This window comes from Sesamum indicum, linkage group LG8 (genome assembly GCF_026168435.1).
Source record: "Sesamum indicum cultivar Baizhima isolate 11 linkage group LG8, ASM2616843v1, whole genome shotgun sequence".
NCBI lineage: Eukaryota > Viridiplantae > Streptophyta > Magnoliopsida > Lamiales > Pedaliaceae > Sesamum > Sesamum indicum.
In genome coordinates, this window is record NC_142664.1 from 22,675,715 (window position 1) to 22,698,107 (window position 22,393).

The 22,393-nt window shown below is 32.6% G+C and overlaps 2 protein-coding genes across 3 annotated transcripts; one reads left to right on the plus strand and one right to left on the minus strand.

The window, feature by feature from the left end:
• Positions 1–3,779: 3,779 nt before the first annotated feature.
• Positions 3,780–13,936, plus strand: LOC105168459 (hydroxyproline-rich glycoprotein family protein). The gene is made up of 11 exons (XM_011088550.3): positions 3,780–4,185; positions 5,395–5,467; positions 7,102–7,176; positions 7,823–7,884; positions 7,966–8,034; positions 9,356–9,384; positions 9,503–9,710; positions 9,802–10,062; positions 10,656–10,709; positions 11,410–12,388; positions 13,660–13,936. The coding sequence occupies exons 1-10, from the start codon at positions 4,075–4,077 to the stop codon at positions 12,361–12,363; spliced, it is 1,896 nt and encodes a 631-aa protein (XP_011086852.1). The 5' UTR covers positions 3,780–4,074; the 3' UTR covers positions 12,364–12,388; positions 13,660–13,936.
• A 204-nt stretch (positions 13,937–14,140) lies between these two features.
• Positions 14,141–16,113, minus strand: LOC105168460 (leucine-rich repeat protein 1). 2 transcript variants are annotated; one of them, XM_088883414.1, is made up of 7 exons: positions 15,836–16,113; positions 15,604–15,739; positions 15,436–15,507; positions 15,175–15,318; positions 15,003–15,056; positions 14,837–14,908; positions 14,141–14,404 (listed from the first exon to the last, which is right to left on the minus strand). In XM_088883414.1, the coding sequence occupies exons 1-7, from the start codon at positions 15,924–15,926 to the stop codon at positions 14,329–14,331; spliced, it is 645 nt and encodes a 214-aa protein (XP_088739540.1). In that variant the 5' UTR covers positions 15,927–16,113; the 3' UTR covers positions 14,141–14,328. The 2 variants fall into 2 exon arrangements, with proteins under 2 accessions (XP_088739540.1, XP_011086853.1); XM_011088551.3 differs by having other exon boundaries at positions 15,003–15,074; positions 15,836–16,110.
• Positions 16,114–22,393: the final 6,280 nt, after the last annotated feature.

Sequence of the window (22,393 nt, forward strand, 5' to 3'; positions counted from 1 at the left end):
CTAAATCTCAAAATAAATCGCCGCATGCTGTAATTTATCTAGATAAAAAAGGAAAGTCGCTATTGTGGACTTTGAAAGAACGAGTGGAGACTAGTTGTCACTCGGATTTGATTTGACCAGGCGTTAACGCGACTTTGAAGCCGTATGAGTGCCGGCGACTTTTTCTTTTTGTCCTCCACTAATAGTTTCAAACAGAGACCAAAACTTGAAAGAAGAATAATGATCATAATTGTTGTTACAAAGGCGTCTTTTTCATTAAGTTGCGCTTCTCTTTATGTTTCTCAAAAAGCGGCTTTTGAATCTTTCAACATCTCAATCAAAGGCGTGTGACTTGGTAGGGTCTCCCGCCACATTTAGATCACCTACAAAGGTATAATTACCAGATGATTAACTAATTACTACAGTTTACTACCTACAATTGTTAAACATGCATGGATTTAATCCACGTCGAAATCGGTCAGAATTCTTTGATGGTCGGATCGGGTCCGTTGCCAATCACCTACAAGTGTGGTTTCTGATAAAAGAAAATATCATTAGACTAGATGCTCCCCAACTAAAATTCTCCAATACCTAAGTCAGTGAAAGTTGAGAGATGATCGAAAACGATCTAATGGAGTAAATAAAGTCAAAAAAAAACAATAAATATAACGTACCATAAATGTGTGTAAGCAATAATGTTTATATGTCCAAATGGCTGTACATAATTGATCCACGTGGCCACATCTCATGTGAGGTGTCGTAAGAGGATCTATAGTCCGAATTCTAGATTTTTGATGCGAGACTCCAGCGGTGTCGTTGCTACCCGACCGAAAAAAAGTGCACGGATCCTGAGGTCTTTGTGTATTTTCTTCTATTTTTAAGGGCATTTTTGTCCATTTGACTTAGAAGGGTAGTATACCCCCATCAGATATATATAATAAAATTTGTTTAACAGAACACGAACGGGTAAAATTGTAAACAAATGAAGTCAAGTCCGATGAATTTTAGATAAATTTGTCATAGTTTGAGCTCGAGTGTTGATATTTATCATTTTTGACAATTATTACACAAGTCGTCGTTTCTGTTAAAAATTGAAAAAGTTCATAGTACTATCGATCATTAAAAGTTTATTTTACTTAATTAATATTAACTTTTTTGTACACTATAAATGATCTTGGGCTTAAATATCATACAAAATTGATAAAATCTACCATGTGGTCGGGTAAAATTATTGTAAAAATTTAAATTTTAATTACGGTTAATCAAAATTTATTAAGGTTTGACTTAAGATAAAAATATTTGCCGCAATTTTTAGTTTTAGCAAATATGCTCAATTTTGTGTTAATCACAAAACATGTCAAGTTTTTTGCCTTTTATGGTACTATCCAACAATTTGAATTTTTATATGTACGGACTCATGATAATTTTTTTTAGGGTTAATCATATTTTGTTATTCGAATGATGACTGTTTTTATATTTTGATATTTAAATCTTTTTTTGTGTCAACCTACCATATAATTTTGTGTTTTGTCATTTATAACTATTTTTTAATCAATTTTTTTGTCAATAAAAATCACATGCGGTGCACATGTGATATTTAAGAGTTATGTAATATGATATATTTCACATATGCACAGCATGTAATTGTTTTCTGGTAGAAAAATCAATGAAAAAATGGTCATATATGGCAAAGTGCAAATTTTGCAAAGTTAAAATGGTAATTTGATAAAAAAAAAAAAAAAGAATTCAAATTACAAAGTTAAGAACGGACATAGTTTGGATGACAAAATATAATTACCAATTTTTTCTTGTTTTTAATTTAATAATTCATGTGAAAATCGTTTAATTTGAATAATCTACAAGTACTAGCCCTTCATGCCCCAAATTCAAATTTTGCACCGTGAATACTCTCACAATCTTTGTACTCATCCTCTTACATCTCTGTTGATTTAAGCATGAAGGGTTATAACTGGGCCAATGTTTTTAAACTAGGATTGGACTAGCCGACCAGGACCAGATCTGAGATCGGTCCGTATATGGGTATAAAAATCAGTATGGTCAAACTCGGTATGAACTAGTCAAAAGCTGTCAAAATTGGTGAAAATATGCGATGAACTCGATTATTTTTTTTCTTTAAAGAAAACATAAAAAGAAAAAGAACATAGGACGTGAAACTGCCTCGACCAGCTGTGCACGATGCTCGACGATGGATTCTTGAGCGAGTTGTGGAAGTTGCTGGGCGAAGAACTGAAGGGGCATAGGGCGAGCTGTGGGCTGTGGGGGGCGCTGTTTGTGGAGAAGAAGGGAAAGGTGATGGAACAGACGTTTGGTAGGGGTGAGGAGATAAGGTAGAATGTTTGGGTGAAGATGGAAAGATGTTTGTGGGAAGAATGAATGATAAATGAGACCACTAGCATGCACTCAAAAACAAACAATCTGCAATTTTTCATTTTAAAATTATTACTTTTTAATTTATAATTTTTATTTTTTTAATGAAATTGATTGCTACTTTTAAGTAAAGTTAAAAATTTGATTTATTCTATTTATATATTATAATGTTTTATATTTTATTGTGATAATTTTTATTTAGTTTAAATAATTGAATTTATTTTTGCGTGTTCTTTATTAAATTTTATTGAGGATTATTGTTGCTACTGAATAAAATTTACCTTGATTTTTTTTTTAAAATTTCGTATTTAAATTTTGTCTTTTAACTTAATCAATTAATATATAATATGTTGTATAATATATATATGTATATAGTATAGTTCGTGTCAATCGATTTTTTTAATTTGATTGAATTGGTCGAATTGATGATCAAATGACCTAGTAACTTGTCTGGTTCGATCTCCAATCCGATTCTTGAAACAATGACTGAGGTATTTCGAATGTATAGTTCTTACAATTTTTTGATATGTGGGTCAAAATACTAGATTTCAACTTATTTAAATATATTAAGATGTTCTTTTATTTGAATTAGACTCTCGCGGGTCCTCTAAATTCGAGCATACACCAAATTGGACAAAACTCATTATTCATCAAAGAACTAAATAAACTTCGTCTAAAAGTTAAATTTATATCATTTTTTTTTTGTTTATATCTATGTTTTATATGAAGAAAAATGTTAATAAGCATATTGGATACAAGAATGTTAGCAACTATAAATTATAAAATGACTGCTGTAGAGTGATGAGTGATAAATTAAAAAATAAATTTATTTTAATAAAATTAAATTGTAATAAGATATTTGTTACGATATCTGTAGATGATAGATGATGGCGCTCTGTCACTATCCAATAGTGTATAATCAATCGAATATCATCAATCACTGAATTGGTATATTTTTCAATTGAAAAGATATGTTATTATGATTAAATAATATGTTATTTGTGTGTAACGGTATGTCCTTTCATATGAAAATGTGATTATTCAATTTGAAAAGTCACGCTCTTTTATAAATATACTTTTTAAATGAATATATCTATTCAATATCATTTTTCCGACCTTATGGAGGGTGACATTTTTAATTCTGAACTGATTTTTACAATTTAATACTGTAATTTTTAAATTATTGCAATTTTCATCATTTGGGTCGCAAAATTACACGTAATTTACATATGATCCAATTAATTTATTAGTTTAATGTTATTTTTTTTTAATTTAGGAACATGAATGCTAGTCCAAGAGTAGTTTTTGGAATTCTTGAATTTACTATTATTCAAATTTAAATTATTTGTAATTTTTATGTTTTAATATTTTTGAGAGGGGAAAAAAAAGGGAAAGAAGAAAAGAAAAGAAAAGAAATGAGGCGAAGTCCTTGATCTGACATGGTAGTAGTTTTCTAACAGCTTTGACGTAACCAAAAATGGCGACCTCTTTGGTTCCGTGCAAATTCAATTCCACATTCTACTCTTTCTCTCTCTCTCGCTCTCTCTCTCAACATTCAATTTGATCTAGGGTTTCATTATCACTAATCAATTCCACTCTCCCACCTTTGTTTTTTGCCTTTGTAAATTCAGCTCTGGTGCGTGTGTAGAAATTTTTTGTGGTGTGTTTGTGACCTTGCATACTTGTTTTGAGAAAAAAATCAGCGAGATGAAGACGTCGCTGAGGAAATTGCAGAAATTCGCAGCGCTTAGGCACGACAGGAGAGCGCAAAAGCATCATCAATCTCTGGCTCTAGATGAGCTCGCTCGAGCTACGCAGGTAAATTTACGCTGTGATTTGGTTTGAGTAGGAATAATAGATTAAGAATTTGCGGTTTTCTTTTGTTTATTTTCTGGGTTTAAGGTGTTTAGTTCATGGGGAATTTCGTATAATTAAGGGGAATTTAGCAAATTTATTTGCAGAATTTTGGAATAGGGAATTTGTTGTTTATGATTGATTTATCACAGTATTCCTCAATTTAACAAGATTCATGGAGCTTTGACTGGTCAACTGTCTTGATGAAGTAGCAGTAGGTGTGGTTATTTTAGTATCTTAAATGTTATAGTCTGAGTTATTTTGCCATGAACATGGTACTTTTGAGTGAGTTCGGTGATCTGAACTACAATTGTTATTGCAATTTTTCTGTTTGTACTGACTGTATTTTTTATGCACCATCTTAAAATAATGAACTTTATATGATGGAATGACTTTCTATGAGTCTTTTGATAAATACTGAACCATTTGGTCCGAATCAAGAAAATGTTAAAAAGAAGAAAGAAAATAAAAGGAAAGGAAAATATGAATTCAGCTTTGCAGATGGTAATAAATAAAGTCTGCATTTTCTTTTAAAGGAAAAAAACAGGAAGGAAAAACATGAATTCAGCTTTTGTGATGGCAATAAATCAAGTCTTTGTATTCTCAAGAGGTGTCTAACACCTTGATTTTGTAAAATATTATTGGACAACTAGGTGATTATGAAGTCACTGCATAACAAAACAAAATGCAACATTGCCTCGTGGAAACTCGAACTGATGATATGTTGACTCTTCAGATATTCAATCCCCCTTCAAATCAGTACATGTTTCAGTCTATTGTTAGAATAAAAAATGTGTTGCATCTACCAACTTGTTTGCTGTTATTTCTTTGAATAGTATACTTACAGAATCCTTCTGCGATGTGGAACTATTGTCGCGTGACATTTTGTGTGGTATAACCATGTGCTGAGAAGTTTGCTTCGGTGTCCATGGTATTTACATATGTGGTTTATCTGGTCTTCAAGTTGGTGGTTACGGAAGGGTTGAGGCCTATGGAAGGTGCAGACATGTTTATGATGAGTAGTACTGTTTCAGAGACATCACATATTTCTTTCTGGCATATGTCAACCTTATTTGCATTAGCTAAATAGTTGTGTTGGATCACCACATACCACTTGTGAAAGTTTCACTCTGTGATTCTAATTGATAAAAAAATTTGTTTTTTCTCTATCAGGACATGAATGATATGAGGGACTGCTATGATAGGTTACTTTCTGCTGCGGCCGCAACTGCAAACAGTGTATATGGTATCTTGATGACAATAAGAACCCTTTATATTCTTGAAATACTTCTGTGAAGTTATGAAGTAAATTGTCATTGATTTTGAATTCAAGTTGAATTTCTCTTGATAATCCCACTCCAATATTCAGTTTTTAAGTCATTTTTGCTTTGATTAGTATAATAATGGTTTGTTCGCTGGTATATAATGTGATAGCTTGCTTTAATCATTTGCCATTTGATATCCTTGATCATTAGCCACACGGAAAAATTACCTGACAAGTGTTCTAGGTTCGTCTGAAGAGTTCTTTAGCTACTCAAATTTCACATGACTTGAAAGAAAATAAAGCATGCATTGGCTGTTAGAAAAAAGTCTTTGTTTAAGATTGCTTGCCTTATGGTTAAAGGAAGCAACAATAATGTTGAAGAAGGGCACTATATCATTTTTGGAAAATTGTTTCCGATTCCGGTGATATTATGAGAGTACAAATTACATTATCTGTCTATACAGAACATGAAGCTGTATGTGATACAGTTAGTTCGATCAATGTGCCCATTTGTACATAGCATAGTTGTTAAAGGCTCATGGTGCACAAGGGCGCATGGCGCAACGTGGGCCTTTTTGAAGCACGACGCTAATTTGCAAAAATAATTTATATATTTGTATTATTAATATTTTTCAATGACAATAATGTAAAAAAAAAAAGTTAAATACAAACTACAAAGATTAAATAACAAGTTCAACATTAAAAAACGTTATATAACCATTAAAAGAAGATGAAAAACAAGTGATGTTAAAGAAAACAAAAAAGATCCAAATGTAAGAAGGATTGAATAAATCCTACATTTTTTTACCGAAAAGCAAATAAGGGTATAATCTAATCATCTATTTTTATTAGATCATCTTCATTTTCGTCTCCATCATCATCATCATTGTCATCATCTCCATGATCATCGGATCTAAAGCAATTATTGTCTTCTTTAGTATCATCAGACTTTCCTTTTTATTTTTCTTCATGAATAGGATGAAGACGGTGTAAAGTAGATCTAGATGAAGTAGACCCTTTTTGGGTTGCTTTGATGAAGATGCCTGTGATGTGGTACCACAACTATGGTTAATAGGGTCACATTTCCAAATTAAATCTATTTAAAGCCTTACGTAAACTAGCCTTAGTCTCAGTTGCAAGTAGATATTCTTTTTGCGCTGGTGCTTCATATTCCAATTGCACCATTGTTCCTTGTACATTTTGGTATGAGAAACTTGAACAATTTGTGTTTTCTCTCACATTTCTTCAGGTCTTTTATCCATTGATTTTTATTCGATTAAATTCGCATGAAGTTCCTTTGCCAAGCCCCTTTCTTTTCGGAATTTCAGAAACACTGAGAAAAAGGGTTGCTTTTGATGACCTTCATAGGGCCATGTTTTCCAATTAATTCTATTTAAAACCTTACATAGACAAGCCTTAGTCTCGGTTGCAAGTAGATATTCTTTTATGTGGCTATGCTTCATATTTCAAATGCACAGTTGTTCCTTGTACATTTTGATATGAGAAACTTGACAAATTTGTGTTTCCTCTTACATTTCTTGAAGATCTCTTATTGATTGATTTTTATTTGATTGAACTTTCATGAAGTTCCCTTAACCAATCCCCTTTCTTTTCAGAATTTTCAGAATCACTGAGGGAAATGGGTGATTGTCTTCTTGAGAAAACAGCTCTGAATGATGATGAAGAAAGTGGTAGGCTGAAATTTTCTCATGCACGTACATGTTTGTCGTTGAAGAAAATGGACGATGATGTCCATGAATGTAGAATATATGAAGAATTAGTTGGTAATTCATAAATTCTGCAATATGTGTGCGGGTATGGGGAGGCAATTTCTTAAAAATATAACTCTTATCTAATTCAGGTTGATTGGTCTTTTGAACTTAACTTTAGGATATTCATGGATCAATTTGTTCCATTTTATTGCCCGTTGAATGAGTAAGAATATTATTTCTTAGATGTTTGTGACACAATTGCTTTTCTGTTACATTTTTGTTAACTTTGAGAGTTTGTCTTGGGAAGAGGTGTTCCTGTCATGTAGAATACACAAGTATGAGTTTGCATGATGCAACCCTAAGCGACCTGTTGGTTGCTGAGTAGTTTATTAAACTGGAGAAAGCATATTATGTGGATTTATTAAAGCATAATTTGGATTAGCGACCCAAAGTCATTCTGCTAAACAAGTTTTATCCTCTGATGCTGCTAGGACGAGACGACAAATTTGCCATATGCCTTTAAATTTCTCTCTCATTGCTTTCTCTTTATAATCTGTGTCTGTTTGCAGTGAATCAAATATTATAGTTTTCTCTTCCAAAATAACTAATAGCTTTTATCATGCAGGAAAAGTTTTATTAATGCTGGGTAAAGTACAGTTTGAACTTCAGAAACTTGTTGATGGTTATGTGAGTGTTGACTGATGTGTATAAAATAGTTTCTACTTCCTGCACTGATTTTTAAGCTGATTTATTTATTCTGTATGTCAGCGTTCTCATATATTCCAGACGATTACAAACCCATCAGAGTCTCTTCTGAATGAACTTCGCACAGTAGAGGTAATAATGCATAGATAATGTATTATGGTTGCTCTTTTGTTATTATTATTTGAAATAGTTCATGGATAACTGCATTGATCATGTATTTTAAAGAGTACAATTGTACAAATGCTGGTATTTGAGGGGGATAAAGGTAACCCTTGAATTCTCTTCCAAGTATCACCAGAAGCATGTCATTTTTCTGGTCAAGTATATGTTTTCTCTATCTTTCCCCTTTCTTTTCCATTTCCAGATACTGTATTTCTTGGATTCCAGTGGAAAGTATGGTGGCTTTGATTCCTGTAGCATTTTTTTGTTTTCTTTTGTCTTGCCTTCGCTCACTAGCTTGCTGTAATTTTTTGCCTGCCTCTACAGTTACTAGTGTGTTTTGTGACCAATTGTGTTGACTTAGGCTTTTTTCCTGGTTGAGTTTATGTTCTCTCTATTTTCCCCCTTCTTTTCAATTTCCAGATACTGTATTTCTTGGATTTTAATGGAAGTATGGTGGCTTGGATTCCTTTTAGTTTTGTGTTTCGTTTGTGTTGCCCCCGCTCACTAGCTTGCTTTAATTTTTTGCCTGCCTTTACTGTTATTAGTGTGCTTTGCAACCAATTGTATTCACTTAGGATTTGTTTGATTCAGTGAGTGGAAAAGGGAAAAGGAAGTGAAAAGGGAAGGGGAGGGGAAGCAATAACACTTTTCCTTAAATTGTTTGTATTATTGATAGGGTAGTAAATCTTAAATATTTCCACGTGTTTGTTAAGAAATAGACTCAGAAAAAAAGATTATCTTTTGTAATTTTTAACAACTAGCCGTTTTCTCATTATTTTGTCTAAGTAAATAAATAATTTAAAACTAAGATAATTTTAAACTTAAAAAAATAAAAATGAACCTGTTAACTTATTAATAAAAATATGCATCAACATTCAACAAGAATACGAATGAAATATTGTTTAGATGTCAATCTTTCAAATAAAGGAGTCTTGTTTTATAGATAAATTATGTCTACAGACAATATAGTAAATAAAAATAAAATGGGTACTTTCATGGTCTTTTTAGCCTGATTTTCGACACAAACAAAATTTGGTTTGGGAGGTGTTTCATATTTTTGCAGCTTTACTTCCCCTCCATTTATAACCTTTTTGTATAAGTCCCTTATACTCACTTTCACATGTGTATTCACGCGGACCAAATGAGCCCTTAATGTGGATTTTATATCGTTCTAGCTTTTACTTCTTAACTTAATACCAAGAGAAAATCTCCAGAAGAGATATTTGACTCGTTTCTTTGGCTGCAATTTATACGTCAGCTGTTCACCTAACCTTTTCCCCCCTTTATACAGGAGATGAAGAAGCGATGTGATGGGAAAAGGTTCTATCCGGTTCATTTGTTTAGACACTTTTCTTACCATTTTCTCAACACTAGCGGAGGTTTCACTTGTTTATTCTTAACCTCATATTGTTTCCTTTTGTTCTGAAATAACTTCCAGAGAAATATATGAAGATCTGATGAAGAAACAGAAAGAGAGAGGGAGGTTAAGAAACAGTAAAGGCGAATGTTTTAACTCGCCCCTGCTGCAAGAAGCACATGATGAATATGATGAGGAGGCAAATGTATTTGTCTTCCGCATGAAATCTCTAAAACAAGGACAATCCCGTAGTTTTTTGACACAGGCATCTCGGCATCATGCTGCACAGGTTTGTTTTCTTTCTGAGAAAACATTAGATACATGAAACGTGATTTCTTGTTACATCACAGTTGACTCATAGATCTTCACTTTTACAACAGTTGTACTTCTTCAAGAAGGCGCTCCGATCTTTGGAGGCAATTGAGCCACATGTCAGGATGCTTGCCGAACAGCTCCATATTGATTACCAATTTACTGGACTCAAAGATGATGAGCGTGATATTTATGATGATGATGATGAAAGTGATGGAGACGATGAAACTGAAGATGGTTCAGAAACCCATGATGAAGGAGAATTGAGTTTTGACTATGGACAAAATGGTCCAGTCCAAGAAGTCTCTTCATCAAAAAATTCAATGGAGGTACAACTTTAACATCTCTTGATACTGAAGTAGAATATCCGTCTGTCAGTCAAAATAAAGAACTTCTGATCAACTATTTCACATGCTTTCGCTGTTGTTCAAGCACCACAAGTCTTGCTTATTGACACTAATTTGATCTTAAAGGGTGTTCCAACTGTTGGGGTAACTTAAATTTTGACTGACGGAGCAAAACTTCCTTTTGGCATGTGAAACTATGAAATCCTTGAAGTTGTTGTACTGCTTTGAGTTACTAACTGGTCACTCATCATCCTTTAACCTGTCAATTCGTGCATTTTAAATGCAGCTGCCTCTGTAAGCCATCTGGGAGTTCATAAGGAGCACAGCCAGATTATACTAGGAAAACAGTTTTTCATATTGGCAATCAGTTAGCATTTTGTTTGTGATAGATAAACCATCTTAACCTCATGGGTACCATGATACACAATGAGTCATTGCCTTGATGGGCTTGTTTGCTAATCTTCACTAAAATTATCTTCTCAGACTATTCTTGAAACTTGTTTCTCCGATTATTTGTCATAATTTCAGCTGATATAGCCATCTATGGTTACTTAAAATTTGTTATATTTTTGCAGTTGGATAATACTGATGCGGTATTTGCTGCTGACGTTAAATTGGTTTCTGCAATGGTGAGGAATTCAAGTTGTATGTTTTTGCTGATGGTTCTTTCTCCTAATTGCCACTGCCTCCTACCTGACCACGTCAAAGTTCAACTAAACTTTTTAATAAGTTTTCGTACATGCTGCTTTATTTTGTAAATTTTTTTCTCCCTTCTGTTTTCCTCCTCTTTGAACTTTGGGTCTTAGTTAAAAATTGCTTCAAAAAGAAGTTCAAAGCATAATTCGGTAATTACAGAAACGAATTGGTGACTTTTGAATTGGACCAAGTGCTGGGACATCATAAAGGGAAAGTAGGATTAACAGTGAGATTCATGATAGTAGTTGTTCCATTTATGAGCAAACGGATTTGTTTGATGAAATAAATTTGTTGCAACTAATAGTTGACGTAGTTATAGATCTACCTATCTGAATGAAGACTGCCCGGACAATGAGAAAGATTTTTGCACCTTGGATTTTATCTGATGTTATTCTCTTAAAGCGTTGAATGAAGACAGAAGTTGTTATAGTTCACGGGTTGCATCTGTGTGGTGGATGTTTCATTTGAAGTCCAAGTAATCCACAATTTCATACATAGGAAAGCATGCATTCAGTTTCGTTTTTTGATGTTTGCATTGTGAGTCACACGTCTTGTATTTAAATATTTCTCCAACTCCATTATTAGATTGATATTAACAACGCATTATGGTGTACTTTCGGTCCATGCTTTCAGGAGATTTTACGAAGTCCTGGTCGAAATTCTTTTTCTTTCCAAAGAGGGCCCCGAGTGATCAGCAAATCAGCACCTCTCTTTCCTGAAAAGAAACTTGATTCAGCTGAGCGAGTGAAGCATTTGGGGTCTTCGGCATCACGAAAATTCACTTCTTATGTCCTACCCACGCCAGATGAGGCAAAGAGTCCAGTATCGGGGAAATTGTTGAATGAAGTATCTCAAACAAGACAAACAGTGTTCAACCTTCGGCATTCATCTCCTTTAGATCAGAGCAAGTATGAGAAACTTGGGGCAAATGAGAAATTATCTGGACCAATCATCTTAGACATGCAATCTGTACTGAAAGAGAGCAACAACACCACTAAAGCAACTCCCTTGCCCCCTCCATTGACAGAAGGCCTTTCACTTAAACAACTTGACCAAAATGTCGCATCTCATGCTAAGAAAGCCAAAAGACAGGCTTTCTCTGGTCCATTAACAGGAAATCCATGGCCACATAACCGAAATTTCACAGCCAGTGGGCCCATTGTCTCATCAGCCTTCCCTCCACCATTTTCCGGGTCCCTATTACGCACCCCATTACCCCATCCAGCATCAACCCCCAAGTTGTCTTCTCGTGTTTCACCTACTTTCGTGTCATCCCCTAAAATTAGTGAGCTTCATGAGCTTCCTCGCCCCCCAGCTCATTTAGCTGCTAGAAGACCCTCCAATCGTGGTGCTCATTCTGGTCCCTTAATATCACAGAGTCATGAGCTGTCTACTGCATGTGTATCGACAACATCCACAGCAGCATCTGCACTCACTATGACACCGCAGTCATTGCCACGCAGCTACTCCATTCCGGCTGGAGGTTCAATAGAAATAGCATTACATGTTCCTTCAGAAGGTTCTCAAGACTTAAAGATGGCAGAAGATATTTCCTCTCCTGTCCAGCCAGCTTCTCCTACATCATAGCTACTAGCCAGCCAGATGACTGAAGGTAATTGGAAAATTCACTTCTCAGCTAAAGCATGCATATTGATATTGTTTATTAAATAAGGTAAAATTTCAATAGGGTATACACAAAATTTATACAGACACAGAAGAAAAATTGCTTCAGTTATCACCCACCTTCCTAGAAGAATATGGATTGAAGTATCTATACCACCTTGATAGAGGTAGAGAGAGATTTCTGCTAGAGGGTCAAAAACTCCACAAAATGAAAAAAACTGGATCTGGAGGATAGAACCCTTATCTGTGTTCATGTCTTTGCTTTAGTATTTGGATAGGGTGGCTCTGGAGCCATGTTGCATTTTTTCGTGGAATTATGCAGATTTCTTATTGTTTAGGAGGAAAATGTATATGGTTCATTCTTTTTGATACCTAAAGATCTAAGTCACCGCTGTGCCATGGCAGTTTTAGGCGCAAGAGAGCTCTCTGGTTTAGTGTATCCTCAAGAGGGCCTCTGTAATTAACGTAGTTTTCAGGTACTCTGCAGATGATACAGATTATCTACCTATACTGAAAATGCATAGGCTTACAGCAAATATCTGTTGAAACGAAGTTAAATATGCCAACGTTTTATTTGGTTTTAGCACTTACAACAAAGAGAAGCGAAAGGAGGCATATGCCTTGGGCTCTCAATACAAAAACAGAAGAATATTTTAAAATATGCTAGTCCCCCCTGCTCCAATTCCATGTGGATATTTGATCGAACTAAAGGAGAATTCATGCGTTCACTTCAAAGTCTCACTCACCTATAAAAACACTTCGTCATGTGGGTGAAATGTCTACAAACACGAAAAAGGACTTTTATTTTATTATTTTGCTCTCACTCAGTGATAAATGTGCTAATGTAGATGATCTGGATAGCTACAAGCTTAGAACCGGGAGTATTGAGTTGTCTATTTAATGTTCCCGAGAGTTGATAGATTGCAAATGCTCGCGAAATACTGCAGCATATTACATTTTACTCTTTGAGTTTGTGAGTTGTGCATGATTAGCCTGTTTCTTAGTCAAATATAAAGAGAGAAGTACCATGAGCACAAATTAGTGGAAAAATGATATTACTGACACAAGTTAACGAAACGAGACGTGTAGGTTCACTAAACCCAAAAAGTAGTAAAATCAGCTGTGCACTCTCTTCATTGACTTTAACAGAGTACTGATTTCATTTTGAACATGTTATTTCTCTTGTTGTGGAATTTTTTTTTTTCGATGCATGCCTGCGTTTACACGATAATGATGCTGATTTGGTATTATTGTTGACAGGTAACTTGAAGAGGATACATTAGAGCGCCGCTCTACTTCTCAGCCATCAAAGGGAAATTTGTTAATAGTTACTAGTTAACTCTTTCTAATTTTGTTAGTCATGTATAAATCACTAGCTCCTCAGATTTGCTATCTAGTCGCTGTTATGAGCAAATATTGTACCATAACCAGTGACACAATCAATTTTGTAATGAACCATGTCCTAGATATGGAAGCTGTAACAGTACTAGCCTTCTGGAAACGAGTCTGAATCAGTGCAAGATTGATATTAATTGGACATTGTCTGAGCTATTGAGAATGATCAGCTATCGTCATATAATTAGGTCTAGCTTGGACCTGGGAGTTACCCTTGCTCAATGCAAATCTTGTTTCAATTAATACTGGTAACAATTGCTGAGATTGCTATATATATATATATATATATATATATATATATATTACTATTTGAAGATTGTTCCCATCTCTTATATACTCCATATGATTTGAGGTGGACTTGGGATATCCATATCTCATAGTTTGAACTTTTGAACAAACAGTAGTTCTGAGAGGGCCATCAAAGCTAACTATTTAAGACCCAATCCCATAGAGTTTACTAGTTACAATGATGTCTGGTTCCAACACATTACTCATAGCGCAATTCTATCTGGTATTATTACTTCTAAACATCTTTCATTTGCAGCCTCCGACGTTGTATCTCACGAATCCCATCAGCTCAGGCCCTTCTAATCTTGAGTTGTTCGCAAAACTGCAAAACCAGGGAAAAAGAGAACAAAATGCTCAATCAAAATTAGACAAATCAATTCAACAATATATACTGCAGCCGATACTTCACAATCAGTTCATATACTTGGGGCGTGCTCTTATCAGCTTTCAAGACTTTATAAAATGTTTGATAAGTTCTTTTGAGAATAAATTTATAAGATCACAAGAAATAAGATGTTTGGAGTTTGTAAGCTCGTTTGGAATAGAAAAAGTAAGGAATTCTCAATTTATTTTTAAACTCCTAACAAATTAATTCCTTTTGAAATTGTGGTAGACATTTTATAAGTTTCGTGATCTTATTTTATTTAAACATTCGAGAAGATTTAATTTTAAAAATAAGATTCAATATCTTATAAATTCTAAAGGTGTATTACAAGATGTATGAGTTTGTAAGCTATCGTTTTCAATAAGCTACCTTTCTTGGGTGAACTTAGAGAAGGCGCCCACCGTTGGGATCGTCCCACACAAATCATTGTCCGACACATCGCTGTGCAGGCAGAAATAAGTTCCAAATTAATCAAAACCATGCGAAGGGCTACTTAATTAGCTAGCTTCAAATCTTGAATAATAATAAGGCTCACAAAATCTTGAGGTTTCCAAGCTTGGTAAGTTCCCTAGGAATTCTTCCAGTCAGCCTGTTACCATTAAGCCGCCTGATGATAATGTCGCCGTATCAGAAGCACAAAACAATGATACATACTAAAATAATAATAATGTAATAAAGCAGCAGCAGCAGCAGATGGAAATTATTACAGGAATTTGAGATTTGAAAGGTTTGAGAAAGAAGGAGGGATTGATCCAGTAAGGTTGTTATGGTACAAATCCAGGCTCACAAGACTCTTGAGCTGTCCGAGTTCTGCTGGAATTGGTCCCGTCAAGTTGTTCATGTACAGTTCCCTGTAATTAAACCACCAACCATGCATTTCATTTAATTAATTAGTACTTGCTTATTAAATGTAGTAATGCATATATCAGAACACCCCCCCCCCCCCGGGTAGAGTATACGGTACTGACAGATACTGAAGGCTTTCCAGCTTCCCCAGCTCAGGCACAAGCTTCCCTGATAGCTTAGCATTTCCAAGATCACTTCCAAGAAGAAAAAAAACATTTAAAAAATTAGCTTCTTTAGTTGAAACTAATGAGAATTAAGAGTGAGTGAAAAATGAAGGGGTGATGACTGACAGTCGAGTAACCCTATTATGAACAGGATCGCAGGTGACATGAAACCAAGTGCATGGGTCGACCAGGGTCGGATCCCAGCTCTGCAACACCTTTTCCGGGTCATTTAAACTTCTTCTCAATGCATACAGAGCATCCCCTTTTAATTCAACAACACCTCAATTACACCATTACTTAATTATCAAAAAATGAAATAACTACTCATTAAGAACAAAAGATGTTGTTAATTAATTACCTTCTAAATTTGCATCTATGGCTGATAATGCAAGAAAGAGGAGAAGTAGATGACGATGAGAAACAAGAACCCTTCTTCTGCAGCACCCCATGTTTGAAGTGTAAAACCCTTCTTTTCTTTCTTTCTTAGTTTATGATATGATTCCCAATTCTTGAATTTTAAAGGGTTTTTTTCTTCTTTGTTCTTCTCTCTCTCTCTTGAATTTAAAAGGGTTTTTTTCTTTTTCTTGTTAACTCTCTCTCTTATAAAGAAGGAAAGGAATAAGGAGTGGGGAGGGAATCCAAATCCATGTTGGGGAATTTATAGAGCCCATAAAAGGACTACTCAGTGTAAATGTTAGGTCTTTGAGGGGATGTGGGGTTGCATCTGTCTGTGTAGTGTGTCTCATCTCTCTCCCTCTCTCTCGATGATTGGGAAATTTCAAAAAGAAAAAAAAAAAAAAACTTGGAATTTCAAGAATTTGGACCTCATCTGTTTGTTATAATATATAGAAGAATGCAAAGGGCAAAGGGTAAAGTGGGGCTCTTTGAAATGGAACATATATAAATACATCATATTGTTACTCAAAATACTAAAATGATGGAAACAAGACAAAACATAAAAAGAAATAAAGCTGTGGTGTTTGAGCAATTCTTTGTCCTTTTTTCCATTTTCATTCTCTTAATTTTTTGGAGATTTTTATTTCTTTATAAGGATAACCAATTATGCATTAACAAATGTTTGTGTGTGTTTTATATTATTATTTCTTTAATTACACAAACATTCTATATCGTTTGCAACATTACAAGAACATCCCCTACCTCATGAGAAAACATTAATGTAATTTACCTACATAATCTACTCAAAGATTTATGGTGTTAGTTATTTATTTACGACATATGATTAATGATTCACACCTGTGTGCAACACATATTATTATATAATAAACATAAACCAATTAATGTACATTATAGTATAGGTTTCCTTGAAACATGTCTGAGGAACACAAGATGACAACAGTTGATTTTTCGAGCATATTTTGTCTTTCAATTCTTCACATTTGTGTACTCTCTATGTATATATGTACCTTAAAAAACTCAAACATGGAAAAACTGCAAAACCTCTATTTTTAATTCAAGAAACAAAACCCTTGAAAAAATCCAATTACGTGGATATTCGTGTTGGTCGGGCTCACAATTGACGAAAGTACTGTTTGGTGTTCATTTTTTTGCATGCTTTTTTAGTCATGTATCCTGTTTCTTTTTACGTACTTTTTTTTCCTTAAGAGATTTTAAACAATTAGGTAAATCAATTATTTATCATTACATTTATTTTTTTTTAAAAAAAATCATGCACTATATATATATACACAAATGATTGGTAATATATAGAGCGAATGTTTTAATTAAACCAATATTCAAATTTCAAAAATTGACAAATTAAGAATAAATTCGTCAAAAACTTGTAATTATGGGTGCAATTTGGCATGTGCAGTGCACCTCATGTGAGCCCGAAGTTCCAATCAAATTGTGATTTTTGATGGATTTTATCTTTAATGTTCAAATTCTTTAAAATTGTCGACTTAAATATCAAGTTGATCAGTTCCAATTAGACTGAATCCACTTCTTACAATTATGGATTAAAATTATAATTTTTCTATTTATTGGCACCATAAACAGAATTTCTTATTTTTTTTTTTAAAGTAAACGCTCAAATTAGAATTTTTACCTCTTTTAACCTTTTAAAATTAGGTAAATTATATTGACCTTGCTTCAGTTTAGGCCTAAATGCACAAATCCTCTTGCTTTTTGCAATTAAAACTATAAGTACACCCCTCTTAGTGATTGTTTGTGTAATCTTCTGCCACTAAATAAAAGTATACCTGTAATTACAATAACCTCAACGGGGTGTAGTGTAATTTTAAAACCAATGAAAATTTAATCTAATTTCAGAAAATGTCAATATAATTATTTTTAAAATTCGTTCATTATTATATACATATATATATATATATATAACATTATTATAACCACTTTTACGTTCTTTTGACTTACAATTTATTTCCTTTCCCTTGATTAAACTTTGTCAAAGGCATTTATAATTTGAATATATATATATATACATATATGAATCAAAAAGTAAATTTACTTGAATAATGATATATCGCACTTTCAATCATTAAAAAAAAAAAGGATATGTCACATCTTTCAAATTGTGCAAGCATTAGATTGACCCCACCAAAACTTTGCATAATTAGAGTGCATAAAGTCTAATAGAGCCATATTCTCCAACTAAGCACTTCACATGGAATTTTTATTTATTTTTTAATTATACTCAAAATAACGTGGTTGATATCAAGTATTAGAATTAATATCTACTAATATATGAATTGTTGTTCAATTTTAATAAAAGCTGTTGATTAATTATAAATATTTAATATGAATAATTAATATATTAATTTTTATAATTATCAATGTTTGAGATTATATTGTCATCGTAATTGATGTACTTTAAAAAAAAATAAAAGAAAGAAATAAGGGGTGCATGGTCCAAATCGCTTGAGAAAAAGAATTATCGGTCTTGATTTATTTAAAAAAATAATATCTTTTTTCTTCAAGAAAAAGTCCCTCTTGAAAGCATTTGATTCGTTGATTAAAGTTTTAACATCTTTAAGTGATTTTTGTTTAATATTAGTTACTTTGAAAGTATATTTCGATAATTGTTAAATCAAGGATTTGAGTGAGTATTTTAAACTCAAAAGTAATTTATATATGAAGTGAATTTATATTCGCAAAGCAAATAGGGTCACATATATTCTAAAAATTATCAATAACGAAATAAATAGTATAATACATTTAAGATATAATTAAATGAATTTCAAACAAGCTCATGATACAAGTATGTAAGCAAACGTCAATTTTTAAATATTGGAGATTTATACATTAATTTAATCCCTGTTTGATAATGTGATTGAGTAGTCCAAACATATAATATTTCAAATGCTAATATGATTCTCGTGTTATTTGGCCCAATTTTAATATTATCACTTTAAAAATAAATTTCATCCAAATTACACATTTATTTCCACTGAAATTATTTTTTTTTATCTATTTATTGCATTATGCCTGTGAAATAAATTTCTGATCATTTCATTAATCTCATAAATGAGGTTAATTTTTACTTATAAAATTATAAATTGAAACGTTACAATCATTTTTTTAAAAATTGATGATTTCAAAATAAAATTTTCTAAAATTAATTGTGCAATTGTTGAGCTAAACTGAAGCATAATCAATTAAATGCAAAATAAGTAAGTGGGGTAAAGATGGAATGTTGTAAGTGATAATAATATTTTCTCAAAAGAAGTGAGTTTGACCAATTAAGTACACACCACTTTGAAAATGAATGGTTTTGTTCTTTGCTTTTGAAGAGCAACAACCATAGAAGATGGACACCCAAAAAGCCTCTCTTCATTCTTCACACAAAAAGCCAAAAGCTTTCCACATGGACCACTCAACTTAGTGGAATATTATTATGCCAAATTCCAGTTGATGGATTTTAAATTTCTAATAATAGATTTTTTTATATTTTTTATAATTTTGAATTTAAATGATATTTTTTAAATTATTTATGGATATCAAATTCAAGTTACTTGAAATCTTTTTACCAAATCTTTCCGATTAATTCCAAATCATTCCATCGATATTGAGTTCCAATCATGTTTATTAGGATATTGATTTAATTAAGTTAATTGCAACATACTCCAGTATAAATACTAATAGGCATAAAACCCTCTAAATAGAACAAAGAACAGCAACCAGCCTTGCTAAAGTGGTAAGGTTAAGGCTTTACAACTAAATATATTGTGGATTTAGGCACCGTTATTGTGTGAATATATTCTTTGATTTGAATATATCAATGTGTGGAATTAGTTTTTGAATTTAGATTTAATGATAATGTATATATTGAATCGAATCTTATAAAAAGAAAAAATATAAAAAAGAGCAATATAACATTCCGAACTCTTAAGGAAGGGGGCAACGCAACTCTTGAACGAGGGAGACAATGAGTTTCTTTTTAAAAATTCATAAAGTCGGATTCATTTTTTTTAAGCCTATTAATATTTTAACAGGAATGCATGCAGTTGAATTTAATTTAATTTAATTTAATTAATAATTTTTAATTTGAAAATATATGTAGTTAATTTCCTCAAGAAAGTGTGCTAGTAACTTTATTACCAAATTTTCCCTCAATCAATGGGGATTAGCATTCACCACTGACTTTTTAAATGCATTGTGTTGGTTATCCCACCATGTCACTAAATTTGGATTTATTATAATGTTAATTTAGCATTTTTTATTTTTTTTAAGAGGATCAAAGTTGAGTTTTTAATTTTTAATGGGATTTGAAATTATGAGCTATATCTTTCATAAAAATAAAATCACAACCATTAAATCATTTGATCGTTAGTATTTTATCTTGTTTGGTGCTAATACAACTTTATCATCCATTATATCGTTCAGTACATTTAAATTTAAATTTTGGTATAAAATATTAATAATTCAAAGTAATAAATATATTTAAAAGAGACAAAAAAAAATTATTATAAAGGTAGACATCCACTTATATTTGTAAAACTTTATTAATCGAGCAAAACCTAATTGGCCACTATTGCTCTTTTTCTTCAATCTACAAACAAAGTGTGATATATAGACCAAAAGCACTGTATTATGAAAAATTCTAACCCAAATCAGGTTTTGTCAAATCAAACCAATCACATGGTGAATGTATTATATTTATTGTGTGATTGATTATTTTTCTTTAACTATATACTAATTATACAATAAGTATATTATAGCGATAATTACACTATGCTCTCCTGAAATTTGGTGTAATTATAGACCCTCTATGCTTTGGAAAATTACATCTAGCACCCCTGAAGTTTACTTATGTTTAACAAATAAGTCCCCTCGTTAGTCAAAATTCAACAACAACAAAAAAAAGAATCTATATTAACCCCTAGTTGACTTATTATAGGTCAAATAATTTTTTGTGATCAAATTACCCTTATACGTCTTAACGCGCTAATGCATTTGAGAAGGTATATTTTCATCGTTAAAAAAGTAGTTTAGTTCGAAAAAAAAAATATTTTATCTGCAATAAGTCAGTAATCAATCAATCAAGGATAAATATCAATTTTCATTCAATTTTGTCAATATTAGCAAATTTAGTTAATTTTGACTAATGGATGTATTTATTTGTTAGATGGAAACAAATTTCAAAATTGCTAGATATAATTTTTCAAACTACAAAGTCTACATATAATTATGCCAAACTTAAAGTGAGATAAGTGTAATTATCCCTATATTTATAATTAGTTTAAGTCTAATTAAACCGGTCCGAACTATAATTTTGGTTGTATTATTTGGTTAGGTCCAAATGTTCCATTATGAATCCTAGTAAAATTGCATGCTTTCCTGTCGTACATACTCTTTCAACCAACGTAAAAAGGGGTACTTGATTGCTGCTACCTTTAAGACTAATCCATCGGGGTCAAGACTCGATACAGATATCCCAATTCCACCAATTATTAATAAATTAAGTGGGAATTAGAAGTCATCTCATGATTCGGGTCAAAAGTTTCTTTTGTGTTCAACATGATGACTTTGCTGACCCATTTATTTAAGCAATTTCCCGCTCTATTTTAGCTTTTGATTAGTCATTTTTTTATCTATTTCCACTGCAATAAGTTCTTTTTTCATGGGTGGTTTTTTTATATATATATTTTTAGATCGATTTATGTTTGAGTTTAAGAGTTAGTTAAGTTATTAGTTATTGGTCCTACCCAGTTGGTTGGTTCATACATAGTTAAAACGGCACAGATTGAATTTTCTATTAAAAGTTCCGTTGTACCTTGTATTTCATTTAATATCACTAGGATAAAATTAAATATTAATAACAAAATATGATAATTTTAAAATTTTAAGTAGTTTTCATTAATTTCAACAATTTCCTTTAATTCAAAAAAAAAAAAATTGAAACCTTATCATTTTCTTCTATTAGAGGATTCTTTTCCCACCCTCTTTTGCTGCAGCCCACGACCTCTCTGTCCACGCGCCTCCCACCACCATCGTATTTCAAGCATTCTTGCCGATTGCAATGAATCTCTTGATTTGGAACTGTCAGGGGTTAGACAGTTTGTATCCTTGGAGACCTGGTGAGGCTCCTTGGCCTTCATATTCGAGACCAAGTTTTAGCAAGGAGATGTGACAGTCTAAAATAAAGATTGAATTATTTTGGATTTAGGATGAACACAAAAGAGAAAGGTGGAGGGTTGTTACTTCCGTGGAGGAAACACATAGGGGTCACACTATAGTCATTCTCCATTGTCATATTGGACTAGAGCATAACAAAGATGAGTCATGGGCCAAATAATATTTATATGCGTGAAATCAGAATTAGAGAAATATATCGTGAAGATATTGAAGTACATAGAGAAAAATTTGATATACTAAATTGGTGGAAAGTAAACACTCAAAAGTTTCCAATTATCTCAAAAATAGTTCGGGATGTATTGGC